Here is a 13,578-nt window from a genome sequence, read left to right as displayed (position 1 = left end):
CTGACCTCCTCTCCCCCTACCAACCCTCTCGTGTCTCACTGACCTCCTCTCCCCCTACCAACCCTCTCACGTCTCACTGACCTCCTCTCCCCCTACCAACCCTCTCTGCCCCTCAGATCCCCCTCAGGCCCTGGACAGCAGAAGTGAGAGTGAGAGAGAGGGAGCCAGCCTGACTCCAGGTCTAATGTGAGCTGTCCATGGTGCTGAAAGGGCTGGAGTGCAATTCATTGTAAACTACCAGTAGTTTCTGACTCTTTTCATTTTCAACGTGGCTTTGGTTGTTAATTTAATTTGAGGGAATTGTTCAAGCTGTTTTATGTCATCTGATACATAACACATAGTGCTATTTAATGCAGACTAGTAGTTGCCAAGGGAAATATCCTCATTCCAAAGCAAAGATTTAATTGTTTCAGAATTTAATTAAGGGAATTGTTTGCATTATCTCTATGTTGTGCTGTCCACAATGCTGAAGCATTAGCTCTTGAAACAGACCCACAGACGCCCCCAAGACATTAGAGACTCACAGTTTTCCAATCCCGCCTCAAGACCCGTGCCTTTCCAGTTGTCTGTATCTCCATTATATTCCTGACCTCCATCAGAAACACTTCTGTCACCGGAGTGCTCCACTAAAAATAGCTCCCACTTTAAAAGACAAATATCAGGTGTTATGAATGAACGTTTGGTATATTCACCCTATTCCTTTATTTTGAAACGATGAATTAAGCCTCTGTGCAAGTAGTTTTTGATGGAGTTAGGAACGAGATGGAGATACTGATTTCTGGAAAAAAACAGACTACAAACGTAAAAGTCGACCACGATATACGGTCCGATGCTGGCATTGAGTCTAGCGTGAAATTACACCAGGGTTTATATCCCAGCAAAGCATGAATCAAATTGAATTCAGCCTGATGCGATCTCCCCCTGTACATTCAGTGAGTATCAGGCTGGTAATTGAACTCACGTCTTTATTGGCTCTGTCAGCCCGGACCAGTGTTCCGTTTAGACACGGCTCCACGTAGTGGATCTCCTGATTATACTGGGGACACACAGAAAAATTATATTTAGATAAGGGATGATGAAACATCCTCTCCCCTCCTCCTCCTCCTCCTTGCTGTGTGTTGGCCACTCGAGTTGTTTGGAGAGAAAAAACATGCAAGAGAAATTGTTGGTAGACAAACATATTTCAGTGAGATAAACAACAATAACTATGGTTACTAAGGTAACACTATAAGCATGTGCATTCGCGTGTGCACGCACACACACACACACACACACACACACACACACACACACACACACACACACACACACACACACACACACACACACACACACACACACACACACACACACACAATACAGATATCAAATGGATTTAACCATTTCAAGTATACAGTACATTTTCCTCTCTCTCATAATTCTATTTATTTTTATTTTGTTATTTTTGTTTTGGAGGCTTAATTTGATAAGAATATAGGACAAGCATATATATAAGCATTATGCTTCAGCCTGGGCGGCTGGGTGGCGCAGCTGACATTGCGCTCGTCACCAACGCAAGAGACACCGGTCTCGAATCCGGCTGTCAGCGTTGCCTCCGGCTTGGGCCGGCCGTCATTCTAACTCAATTGGCAGAGTTAGCGGGAGGGAAGTCGAAGGGTGGTAGTCTGGTCGTTGTAAACAGTGACTCCTACAGGTCGGTCAGGGCGCCTGCACAGCAGAGACAGGAAAATGGCGGGGGCAGTGTGAGCCTCCTACGCGTTACACCTCGCCAATGAGAGTCCGCGCTGGCAGGTGAAAAGATGTGACTAGCTGCCGCCCTCCACATGTATCGGAGGGGACATGTGATGGGCTTCTATCCTCCCTATGACTGGCCAGTGGGGGCCACATGCGAGCAACGATCAGGACAGGGGAGGGAGAATTGGCACGAGAGGAAATTGTGATGGGAGAAAAATCACAGAAAAAGGGGGAGAAAAGTAGATTTAAAAAAAGCATTATGCTTCAGCCTGTACCTTTTCAGTCACTGCCAGAATCAGAGACTGTTGACAGTCTGGAATGATTGTGCATAATTGTATTGTGTGTGATGAATGAATATAACTACTACTACTACTACTAAATGGGGCGACAGTGGCTCGGGAAGTAGAGCAGTCATCTGGCAATCCGGAGGTTCCCGGTTCGATTCCCGCTCCTCCCGGGCAGCGTGTCGATGTGTCCTTGAGCAAGACACTTAACCCCTACTTGCTCCCGATGAGCAGGTTGGCATCTTGCATGGTCGCCTCTGCCGTCGGTGTGTGAATGTGTGAGTGAATGGGTAAAATGTGAGTAACAAATTGTAAAGCGCTTTGGATAAAAGCGTTATATACATTTACATTTAGTCATTTAGCTGACGCTTTTATCCAAAGCGACTTACAAGTTCTGTACGACAGGTCAGCAGGAAGGGTAACAATATTCATCAAAGTGTTGCGTGTTACAGTGTAGGTTAGTTTAGGTCGAGGGCCTTGAAGCGGATACGTGCAGCAATGGGGAGCCAGTGCAGATCCCTAAGAAGTGGGGTGACATGGGCCGACTTCGGTAGGTTTGAGATCAGGCGGGCCGCTGCATTTTGAATGAGTTGAAGAGGCTTGGTGGCAGTGGCCGGGAGGCCAGCTAGCAGTGCGTTGCAGCCACTACTACTACTACTACTACTACTACTACTACTACTAGTAAAGGTCTCTCCGGTAGCTTTCAATGTCAAGTTGTAGCCATTGTGACAGTTATCGTGAGAATGTTCACTTCTCAAAATCCAATGTCAACATGATCGTACGTGAGGTCGTAAGCACCCGGAGGGCTTTAATGGGACTCTTACCGCAATGATGTTGAAGAAGTCGTCGTCTCCGAGTGTGTCCAGTACGGAGGAGACGGTCTGTCTGGCGATGGTGAGTCTCAGCCCCTTCATGCTGCCGCTAACGTCCACCAAGATCACCACGTCCTTGGGGGAGGTGGCCGCCTGGATGTACCTGCGCATGGAGGGGAAGGGAACCCAGAAGCGTTGTCTCCTAAACTGCTGGAGTTGGTGGAGGAAGGGATCACTGTAGGACTTTATTATCTATTGGTGGGTTTTTGGACTGTAGCCTCTTCCTATGCATACGAGCAAAGTTATAGAAATAGTGCCATAAATTAAATGCATTGATGGCCACATGCGAGTGTTAATCTCGTACATCTTTCCAATGTCACACAGACATCCTGATAGTTTCCAATTTCCATATTGTTCTTCTCTTTAGTCTTAGTCGACCCTAACCCTCACACAACTGTGTAGGTGACTGACTTTACCAACACACTCTCTCTCTCTAGACAGTGTGACACACACATGCACACACACACACACACGTGCGTGCACATACACACATACGCACACACACACACACACACACACACACACACACACACACACACACACACACACACACACACACACACACACACACACACACACACACACACACCTGCACATACACACACAATACTATAGCTCCACCGCTGTAAGATAGGTCTCTCCGTGTTGCAACATGTCATCCTGTCACTAAACTCTATCCCTAATCAAAGGCTCTGTTGTCCGCCTCCATGAATAATCGGGTCAAATTATTCCACATCCGTGACTAATCGCCTAAATGTGGGACTGCCCCAGATAGAATGGGGAAAAAGCTATTCTCATTCCTTTGCACACAATATGAAGTACGAGAAGAACATAACGTTTGATGTGCAGCATTGTATTTTTTTACACAGCCGTATTGTATCCTAGACACATTTCATCTTAGGTAACAATCAAGGCAATTTGAATCTGGAATATTAGCTCTCTGATTGGATGAAGTAAAGTCATACCACTTCCTGTTCCTGCAGTCAAAGCCGATGACCCCGTGTTCGTCTGGATGCCACTTGACCCCTGGGGGTGAACACCAGGACACTACATTTACAAACACTCACTCACAGATAAAACCTCTCTTCACAGCGACACACACATTATCATGCCAGGACGTTGATATCAGGATATCTGCGGCGTAACGGTAGCGTGGCCATATCAATTCAACAGATACTCATTGATAGTAGATGACATAACATCATATGCTTTGTGCCATTTCTGCCCATAGATGCAAGGCAGCATATGACAGAGTCCATAACCCTGTATTACAATATCAACAGTGATATCATATCTCTTTGGGCTGTTTTGCAAACATTCTATTACTATGGCAACTGCACCGCCGTGAGCCCACCCACTGTCTCACTCATCTAATGGTCCAATAGCTTCGGTCGGGTCCAATGGCTCTGGACTGCATTTCAATATGGCAGTAGAACCACAGTGGCAAATTCTGATTAATTTGCTACTGTATATATAATTAATTTGCTACTGTATATATAATTAATTTGCTACTGTATATATAATTAATTTGCTACTGTATATATGATGAATTTGCTGCTGTATATATGATGAATTTGCTACTGTATATATGATTAATTTTCTGCTGTATATATGATTAATTTGCTATTGTATATATGATTAATTTGCTACTGTATATATGATTAATTTGCTACTGTATATATGATTAATTTGCTGCTGTATATATTATAAATTTGCTGCTGTATATATGATTAATTTGCTGCTGTATATATGCATCCTCTCTGATGGTGTGTAAAATTACAACATTAGCCAAATCACCCTTTTAGCTAATCCTATTTAAATTCTTCCCATGCATCTTCGCCCCCTGCTCTGACAGCCCCCTAGAGAATCCCCTCTCTCTCTCTCTCTCTCTCTCTCTCTCTCTCTCTCTCTCTTGTCCTCTCTCTCTCTCGTCCTCTCTCTGTATCTCCCTCTTGTCCTCTCTCTCTATCCCTCTTTATCTCTCTCCCTCTCCTTCTCTCTCTCTCTTTCCCCCTCCCTCTCTCTCTGCCCCCCCCCTCTCTGTCTCTCTCCATCTCCCTCTCCCCCTCTCTCTCACTTACTCATCATACTTACTCTCTTTCTCAATTTTTTTCACACACCCTCTCCCACACAAAAAAGTCAAGAGGGAGAGATGAAGAAATACAGAAATAAACATACAGTACAGACAGACAAGCAGGCAGGCAGGCAGGCAGGCAGACAAACAGGCACACGGCCAGACAGACAGCCAGACAGGCAGGCAGACAGACAGACAGACAGACAGACAGACAACTCACCAGGGTACTGTCTGAAGAAGCCCTTGGCGCTCCCAAAGTACTGCCAGATAAGGGAGGGGTCTCTCTCAAAATTATCCACAAACACTTTATTCAGAGCCTCCGACCAGTACACACCATTCACTATGTCTGGATCTAGTCAGAGAAATAGAGATATAGAGAGAGAGAGAGAGAGAGAGAGATAGAGAGATAGAGAGATAGAGAGATAGATAGATAGATAGATAGATAGATAGATAGATAGATAGATAGATAGATAGATAGATAGATAGATAGATAGATAGATAGATAGATAGATAGATAGATAGATAGATAGATAGATAGATAGATAGATAGATAGATAGATAGATAGATAGATAGATAGATAGATAGATAGATAGATAGATAGATAGATAGGTGGAAGGAGAGGGGTGGGTGAGGTGATACAGGGAGAGAGGAAAGAGAAGGAGGGGGGTGAGGAGGTGGAGGAGGAGAGGGAGGTGGGGTGGGAGACAAGTAGATTAAATGGTAATAATGATAATTACCCTGGTCAACATTACGGCTGAAACAGGAGTGACCAGTTGACCTTTGTCCCTTATAGCCCCTCTCCCTCCTCCTTCCCAGAAGACACAATAGCTGTGACTAAATCACTCTCTCTCTCTCCAATCCTACTGTGAGGTCTGCCATTGGTCCCCGCCTTTGTGCAGAGAACAGAGGGGCCACAGGGGTGGGGGGTGGGGTTGGGGGGGGGGGGGCAGTCCATTACAGCCAAACAAAAGAAGCGCAGGGGATACAACAGAAGGAGGTGACACACTCCGCCATAAAACAAGAAGCGGATCCAACAGCGACCGGATGAGATACGACCCTCTAAAACTTCCCCCACGCCCCCTCCCCTCCACCCTCCCCCCACCCCCTGCCAGCTCCACTCTGTTCAATGTCTTTCAAAAGGTCTGTAGGTGCTTCTCCCTCTTTATCTCTGGACCGTTATCGATCCCCCCACCTATACCTATATACCCTGACACTGACACAGCTCCGGCAGCCATCTCTCACTCTCTCCCATTACTCTTCATCCTCCTCCTCTTCCTCTTCTCCTTGGGTTTCAGCTCAGCAGGTGAACAATGCTTGTGTTAGTAGTACTTTTCTTTGTACTTTTTCTCTATTCACATTATTGACAGCTTTGCAGGTGTGAATAGACAATTAATTTAGAATGAATATACATAGGTTTTTTCCTTTACTTTTTTCTATTCATATTGCTCTCATACGCTTATCTTGATTGTTCTTTTTATATATACCTGTACCTTTTATCTATATCTGTATATCCCATACATACTCTTAGTTATACCACTGGCTAGTATGGTTTACTTGTAAGTAGAAAAAGGGGTAACCACTGCGCTCAGACAGGTGCGTAGTTCAACATTAATTAGGTCACAAAAAAGGGAGTAGGGACCACACTCGAGGAAAGTCGTTGTTTTATATTTTAATATGCACAATTTGTATAAGCACAAAACGTTTTCAGCCATCCGGCCTTCATCAGTGTGCCTATATGCCAAGTATGGTTTACTACCATATTGTATTCATACTTGTAACACTGCATATAATAATACTGAATATACATGAGTTTAGCACAATTACTCCATGTCCTATTACACATAATATGTTTGTTCACATGTTACACACTGTATAGACCTGTTCGCTGTATACGTCAGACTCGTGTGCGCTCGCATCACAGGAGCAGAAAGGAACGTAACCCTGGTCAGAACAACGGGGCAGACTACAATATATTTGCATTTGTTAGCCATGCTAGCGATCTAAACAATCACTCCATGCCAAAGCTAGATATGTAAAAGGCACACTCTCACACTCACAGCCAAGCAACTTTTAGTCAGGGCCTCAGGGGAGTGCCATGGTTTCTCCATAGAGCCCCGTCGTAATTATTTTGCGCAGCAGCTTCCGCAGGTCCGAGGCAACTTAGTCACGTGACTCAGTTGGTATTGCTGATTGGCTCGAACACGGTATGTTTGTATACAGCGAACAGGTCTATACTGTTATGTACTTTTCTGTTACTTTGCCCTCTGGTTAGATGCCAACTTCATTTTGTTGTACTATACTTGTGCTGTGCAATGACATTAAAACGGAATCGAATGGAATCTAATCTAATCTAATCTGTATGATGTCTATAGTTGTATTGCTGTTTGAGCACTTGTTTTGTTTGCTGCTGACATTTCCTACACAGGTTCAATTAAATTCGAATCTCATCTCATCTCTTCTCACCTCTTCTCTTTTCATCTCCTCTAATCTCTTCTCATCTCTTCTAACCTCATCTCATCTCTTCTCTTTTCATCTCTTCTCTTCTCATCTCTTCTAATCCCATCTCATCCCTTCTCTCCTATTCTCATCTCTTCTAATCTCATCTCTTCTCGTCTCATCTCTCCTCTTCTCGTCTCATCTAAATTATTCGTATCATCTCATCTTCTCTTCTCTTCTCATCAGATCTCCTCTCTCATCATCCCATCCCATGCCGTCTCATCTCACATGTCAGCACACCGCGGTCTTACCTTTGTTGTACATGTTGGTGGGCACCTGGACCACGCTGAGGCTGAGGTTGACCGGCAGGTTGCTGAAGTGGTCGTTAGGCTCCAGGATGAACTCTGCACCCAGGTCTACGTTGTTGCCTTCCCCGTCCACCTCGTTGATCAGCACGGCGTTGAAGTATTCATACTAAGGGTGGAGGGACAACCACAGTGTGAACACATAAGTGCCCAGAGATAGTGTAGTGGTTAAGACCCACACCTGTGGGACCCCATGTACTCCTGCTGGCCTATAGATCAGATCCCACCAGAACCGTGTCTCCACTACCCTGTCTTCCTCTCAGCCTTCCTATACTGTCTCAATAAAGAAAGAAATACTAAAGAAAAATAGGTCTGATTAACAGTATGGCAATAGAAACCAACGGTTAGAGGAAACATGCATCATGGTTAGCTCAAAGGTTTAATAAACAGAGACATATATAGTACACTCAGTGGTTTGTTTCAGTCTGTTCTCAAAGCAACGAGGCTTCAGCAGTTGGTCTCTGAGGTCTCGAGATGTGGACGGGCAGACTTGTGGTGGTTAGCGTCAGCGCTGTGCATCGAAGGGCCACGCGCAATCTTACGTCTCTAAAAGTGAAATTCGTGCATTTGATTGGCGTGTCCTTCAACCGGCAGCACTTGTAACACAGTTAGAGGAGAGAGAGACTCCCCCCATCCTGCCTAAGCAGCCTGACTGTGGCCTCTGGCTCTCAGTGTGGGGCTACACAGGGAGGGGGGGAGGGAGGGAGGTGGGGGTGGGTGATGGACTCCATACCATGCTCGGGGGAGGCCGCTTGGGCATCACCATCAAGCAGCCAGTGACAGCTCATACCACGCCTGAGCGCCCCTCTGACGAGCTGGGGGGGGGGGGGGTGTTGGAGGAAAGGGGAGAGCAGGGAAGAGAGAGAAACATGCACCCTCATCAGAAGTGCTGGTGCTGTAGAGAGACGTGTTAACCACTGGGGTTATTACCGTAGAGCAGGCCAGGGGACACTGCAGCTCCCAGAGATGGCTCTTCCACCACTGCAGTTAGCTGGACCTATACTGCAGCAATCTGCACACTATTACTGCTAGGACTGTGGCTGCACTATATCCACCACGAGCGAACTGGAGACACTGGTCTTACATCTATGGAATGTTGGTTCAACAGGACTGAACTGAGTCTATAGCGGTACAAGTAAACACTAAACAGCTTCATAGATTTTGCTTACTGCACCCAAGTGGGCAACCAAATTAAATTGCTCTAAAGCCGGCCCCTTGGCCTCTGACTTAGGTTAAGAGTGAATGGTTTCAGGAGACGAATCAATTGGTGGATCAATAAATTATCAATGGCAACCTCAGGCATATAGGCTATAAACTGCTGAGGCCATATGCGGTTTATTGTGCCTTGATCGTCAAAGAATAGGAGTCTGTTGCAATTTGTCCCTCCAAGACCATAAAATGGGGACTTCTTTTGTGTTTTGTGGTCAGGTCTCTAGCAGCCAGTGGTATAATTGCAGGTAGGCAGATGTCATTTTAAAGACATTTTAGATTATCTGATGCGATAGAAATATCACACAATCTTAAAATAAACAATTTACTACTTGATATTTTCACCAACAGGTTGTGAACTTTGAATAGGGAGTCTATACAACTAATGCACAATACATAACACTAATGCCTACCATTTGACGATTCAAAATCCAGTTAATTAAAAAAAGTGTACAAGAATATTTCGTTTAAGTCCTATATCTTTTCAAAACAAACATAACAAAAAAGAGAAGCGAGGGCAATCAGTATTATTTCAACAATTAGTTGTAATCTTCTTTCTAACGACTATTTTAAGCAAGCTATTTTTTCAGCTGAAACCAGCGAAAAAACATAGACGCCATATGGTCCTGGATTAATAAAGTTTTCAGGCGAGAACCTTGTCGTCGCTGTCTTTCCACCATTGGGACCTCAGCCGCGCGCCCTTGGACATGGGTCAATGCAAACAGCCCACAGCCGCAACCGCAACACGAGACAGTGGAGATAAGAACAGCCATCTTATCTCATCGTGGACGGCGAGATGGCGCGTGAAAAATGTGTGGTGTCAGAAAATGGGACGCTTTGATTAAATAATGCGGCTAAGGAGCGATATCATATCATTACCGCAGTTAGATATAGGTCTATCGAATTTTAGGCTACTTTATAGTTTTAGGGCTGGGTTTTAACAGTTTAGATGTACCTAGAGCTCGCTTCTCTGACTGTACCTGCCTGGAGCTGTCCGTCACTGCACGTGGTGCTGCTGAGGGGATTATCAATCAATGCCACGGAAATCGGTTGTCGCACTTATAGGCTTATGAATAAAGTTTTAATATAACACGTGTTGTCTTGTCTTAGTCATTTTACACCTATCTAATATTGAAGAAAATGAAGCTATACTAAAGAGACTCTGCTCATATTGACTAAAGAGAGTCATGGCGAGGTTATTATAGGAAACAAAAGATAGAATAAAAGGCATCAATCAGGACATAAAGTTCTCAAGCGTCTATTTTGAGTTGAGCAATTTCAGTTATAGCCCGTGCGTGTGATCACCATGCAGTCTATAGGCCTATATGCAGAAAGTTGGACACGTGAAGTTCCACTCTCAACCATCTCTTTACTTTTACATTTTGAATCAATAATATAATATTATTGTTCGCTCCGATATATTTGTTCGTCTCTTTTATAAATAAGAATCAACAATGAGAGACACAAAGATTAGATTTAGGTTATTGCCGCATTTCCTTGTCTGGATTTTGTACAGGTTGATCTCTCTTTGGTCTGAAAGGTATGATCTGAGGCACACGAACTGTATCAATGCGCTCCGCTCATCCTGTCACAGTTTTAGACAAACATAATTTTCAAATAGGCAGTTGCAATAGCTACACGTGCATCTATTATTCTTGCGCAAATGGCATACTTCGTATTCATGAAAACCAAAAAACTTTTCTGTGCAGAGCACATCACGAGAACGTATGTATAATCCCATCATCATCATCATCATCATCATCATTCATAATGATGATAATAAAGCAATCCTATAAAATGTGATAATATTATTACATTGATTTAGGCCAACGTACTATCTTGAGTAACGTGCATCGCGTGTCCCAATTAGCCTATATGCAGATTGTAAAAGCCATCCATAAACGTCTGTCTAGAACCGAGATAATTACTTAATTAATAACAGGCTGTGTTATATTATTCCCTCTGCTGGCTCCTGTTTGCAAGCAGACGAAACACCTGCAGGCCATGTTCTGTTCGCTTCGTTCGTATATCCTCCTCGGCCCTTTCTTTTCCCGACTTCCTTTAAGTGAGGGCCCTATAAGGCCCTCTGAGCAAGGGTGGGTGGCTGAGGGGAGGGAAGTGTAATGCAGTAACTTCAGTCATGTTTGTTGCTGCATGGAGCGAAGAATATTTGCCACCCCATTGTGTTTGCTGGGCAGATTTAGGCTATCAAATGCTTTGGCAATGTTTCATTTAAATCCCTATTTACTGACCCAGGTCAAAATGCCATTGCATACACAGGCAATATAGAATCATATAGAATCAATTTCCACAGATGCGTTTTTGCCTTTCATCTATGATCATTTTTGCACTGCATGCAGAGAAAAGTCATGCGTGAATCAGTGGATGTCCTGCCACAGTATTTCTCTTGTGTGACAAAAACCATTAGACCTTTATTTCAATAAGAACACAATCTTTTTTTCCTGGGCCTCCAAGAAGTCCCAGGCCAGCTATATCCTATCATAGGCATTTAATCGAATTAGTAAAATACCCTAATTCATGAAATGTTGGTTTGTGTTACTATTGGCTTTAAAAAAATAAAAAAATAAAAAATGATTTTGGTCAAAAGAATCTATGCATTTCAACAAGGGGGGAAAAGCAGGTAATTTACTGGAACATTTCAAAAGTGGTGTGCCAAGTATCAATGAAATTACAGATAGGTCTACAAACATTTCAGCTCAATATAACCTATTATAACTATGGCTGTTAGGATATATAACTGGTGGGATATAACTGTTAACTATAAAGATTTGTCGATATCAAAATCCGGAATTAACTGGTTATTGCAGAGAAACATATAGCTATACCGGTATCTCATCTCACACTGATGGTATATTTCCCTACACACACACACACACACACACACACACACACACACATAGAATGGTGTAATCTAGATTGTTGTATTAATAACATGATCCAAATTGAAAAAAAAAATATATATATGACACAAAGATAAAACGTTCAAACTAAAGATACACAACGTCCTGGGTAAATTGAGTATTGAGTAAATTGAGTAAGGAAGGGTTGATTTAACATCCATATGTATTGTGGTTGAAAATGTAACTTCTAACTGAGAACAACATATATGACAATATGCAACAGAGAAACAACATATAATGAGAGGTTCCAAAGTAAAGTTTTCCTAAAAAGGCTGCAGCATGGCAATGAGACAGACTTTCCTGCCCTATTTGACCTGCAGTCGTGATGCATTCATGACCAGTGGAGAAGAAACCGTCAGGCAGCGAGGTGATTGGAATGTATTCACATGATGTAAATGCTTCTATTAACTGGAAAGTGTTGCCATTATTTTAGTATTTTGTTGCTCGAGCGGGTTTCCAATCTAAAAGCAGGGAAGTGAAACAATGCACCCAGTGCAGGAGTTTCATTTATCTCTGTCTACTGGAGAGAGAGGGAGGGAGAGAGAGAGAGAGAGAGAGAGAGAGAGAGAGAGAGGGGGGGAAGATAGAGGGAAAGAGAGAGGGAGAGAAAGAAAGAGAGAGAGAGAGAGAGAGAGAGAGAGAGAGAGAGAGAGAGAGAGAGAGAGAGAGAGAGAGAGAGAGAGAGAGAGAGAGAGAGAGAGAGAGAGAGAGAGAGAGAGAAAGAGAGTAGGTACATTCTCCATATGACAGGATTACTGCATTCCCTCCGCATAGGGAGGGAATGCAGCAAGGAAGCAAGGAAGCAAAGAAACCAGCAGCAACAGCACAGCGGCTAAATAATGTCCTTTAGAACACAGTGCTGGCTGGGCAGCAGAACACCTAAATAATGTCCTTTAGAACACAGTGCTGGCTGGGCAGCAGAACACCCGAACACACAGGAACACAAGGAGGATATTTCTGTTGTCAAATGGAAATAACAGGGATTTAATTTTTTATCTCACAATTTATTTTCTCTCTTTCCACTGGCTCCCTATTCTATACCACTACAGAAGGTACAGGTCAACTGTCTGTAGTGTGGTAGTGAAAGGTTAACCTTCTGTGGTAGTGAAAGGGTTAAACTTCTGTAGTGTGGTAGTGAAGGGTTAACCTTCTGTAGTGTGGCAGTGAAAGGGTTAACATTATGTGGTGTGGCAGTGAAAGGGTTAATGTCTGAATGACCTGATTGTGCTCAAGAAGGTAAACAATAAAGCTCACTGCATTTAATTCTCACCCCTATAAACATTATTATTTGGCATGCAGACGAGGGAGCTTTCAACGTTAATAAGCAGGTTTGGCCACTGCTGAGGACAAAGCTTTACGATACGCTTTGATTTTCAAACTTACAAAAATAATAATAATAATAATAATAACAGACACATTATAGGCAGTCACCAGGGACAGGCTGAATTATGATTACACTTTAAAACAATCAATGTGAGTTATGACAGCCCTGGCTTCGCAGCAGCCTTTCGATGTATACAGCATTGCTTATTAAAGAAGCATTATGTATCAAGACGCTGACAGGGCATCAGTGTGAAGGACGATGCCAATTCAATTAGAGACTTTGAACTCACACCTATACCTATAACACCTTGTCACTACCCCCCTCCTACCTCCGTCCCCCTGTCCATTTAAAACCAGTC

General features: G+C 43.5%; 1 protein-coding gene across 1 annotated transcript in view; it reads right to left on the bottom strand.

Moving 5' to 3' along the window:
* cacna2d3 (calcium channel, voltage dependent, alpha2/delta subunit 3) overlaps positions 1-13,578 on the bottom strand; it is a gene marked incomplete at both ends in the record, with an annotated part of 138,466 nt that overhangs the window by 97,116 nt on the left and 27,772 nt on the right. The window contains 5 exons of the mRNA XM_084315635.1: positions 962-1,036; positions 2,843-2,993; positions 3,856-3,916; positions 5,185-5,316; positions 7,713-7,875. Of these exons, the coding sequence (XP_084171761.1) occupies positions 962-1,036; positions 2,843-2,993; positions 3,856-3,916; positions 5,185-5,316; positions 7,713-7,875 (582 nt within the window). The remainder of the gene's footprint in view (positions 1-961; positions 1,037-2,842; positions 2,994-3,855; positions 3,917-5,184; positions 5,317-7,712; positions 7,876-13,578) is intronic.

Source organism: Notolepis coatsorum (assembly GCF_963971535.1).
Source record: "Notolepis coatsorum genome assembly, chromosome: 6".
In the NCBI taxonomy this organism is placed as follows: domain Eukaryota; kingdom Metazoa; phylum Chordata; class Actinopteri; order Aulopiformes; family Paralepididae; genus Notolepis; species Notolepis coatsorum.
This window is presented reverse-complemented; position numbering and strand designations above follow the sequence as displayed.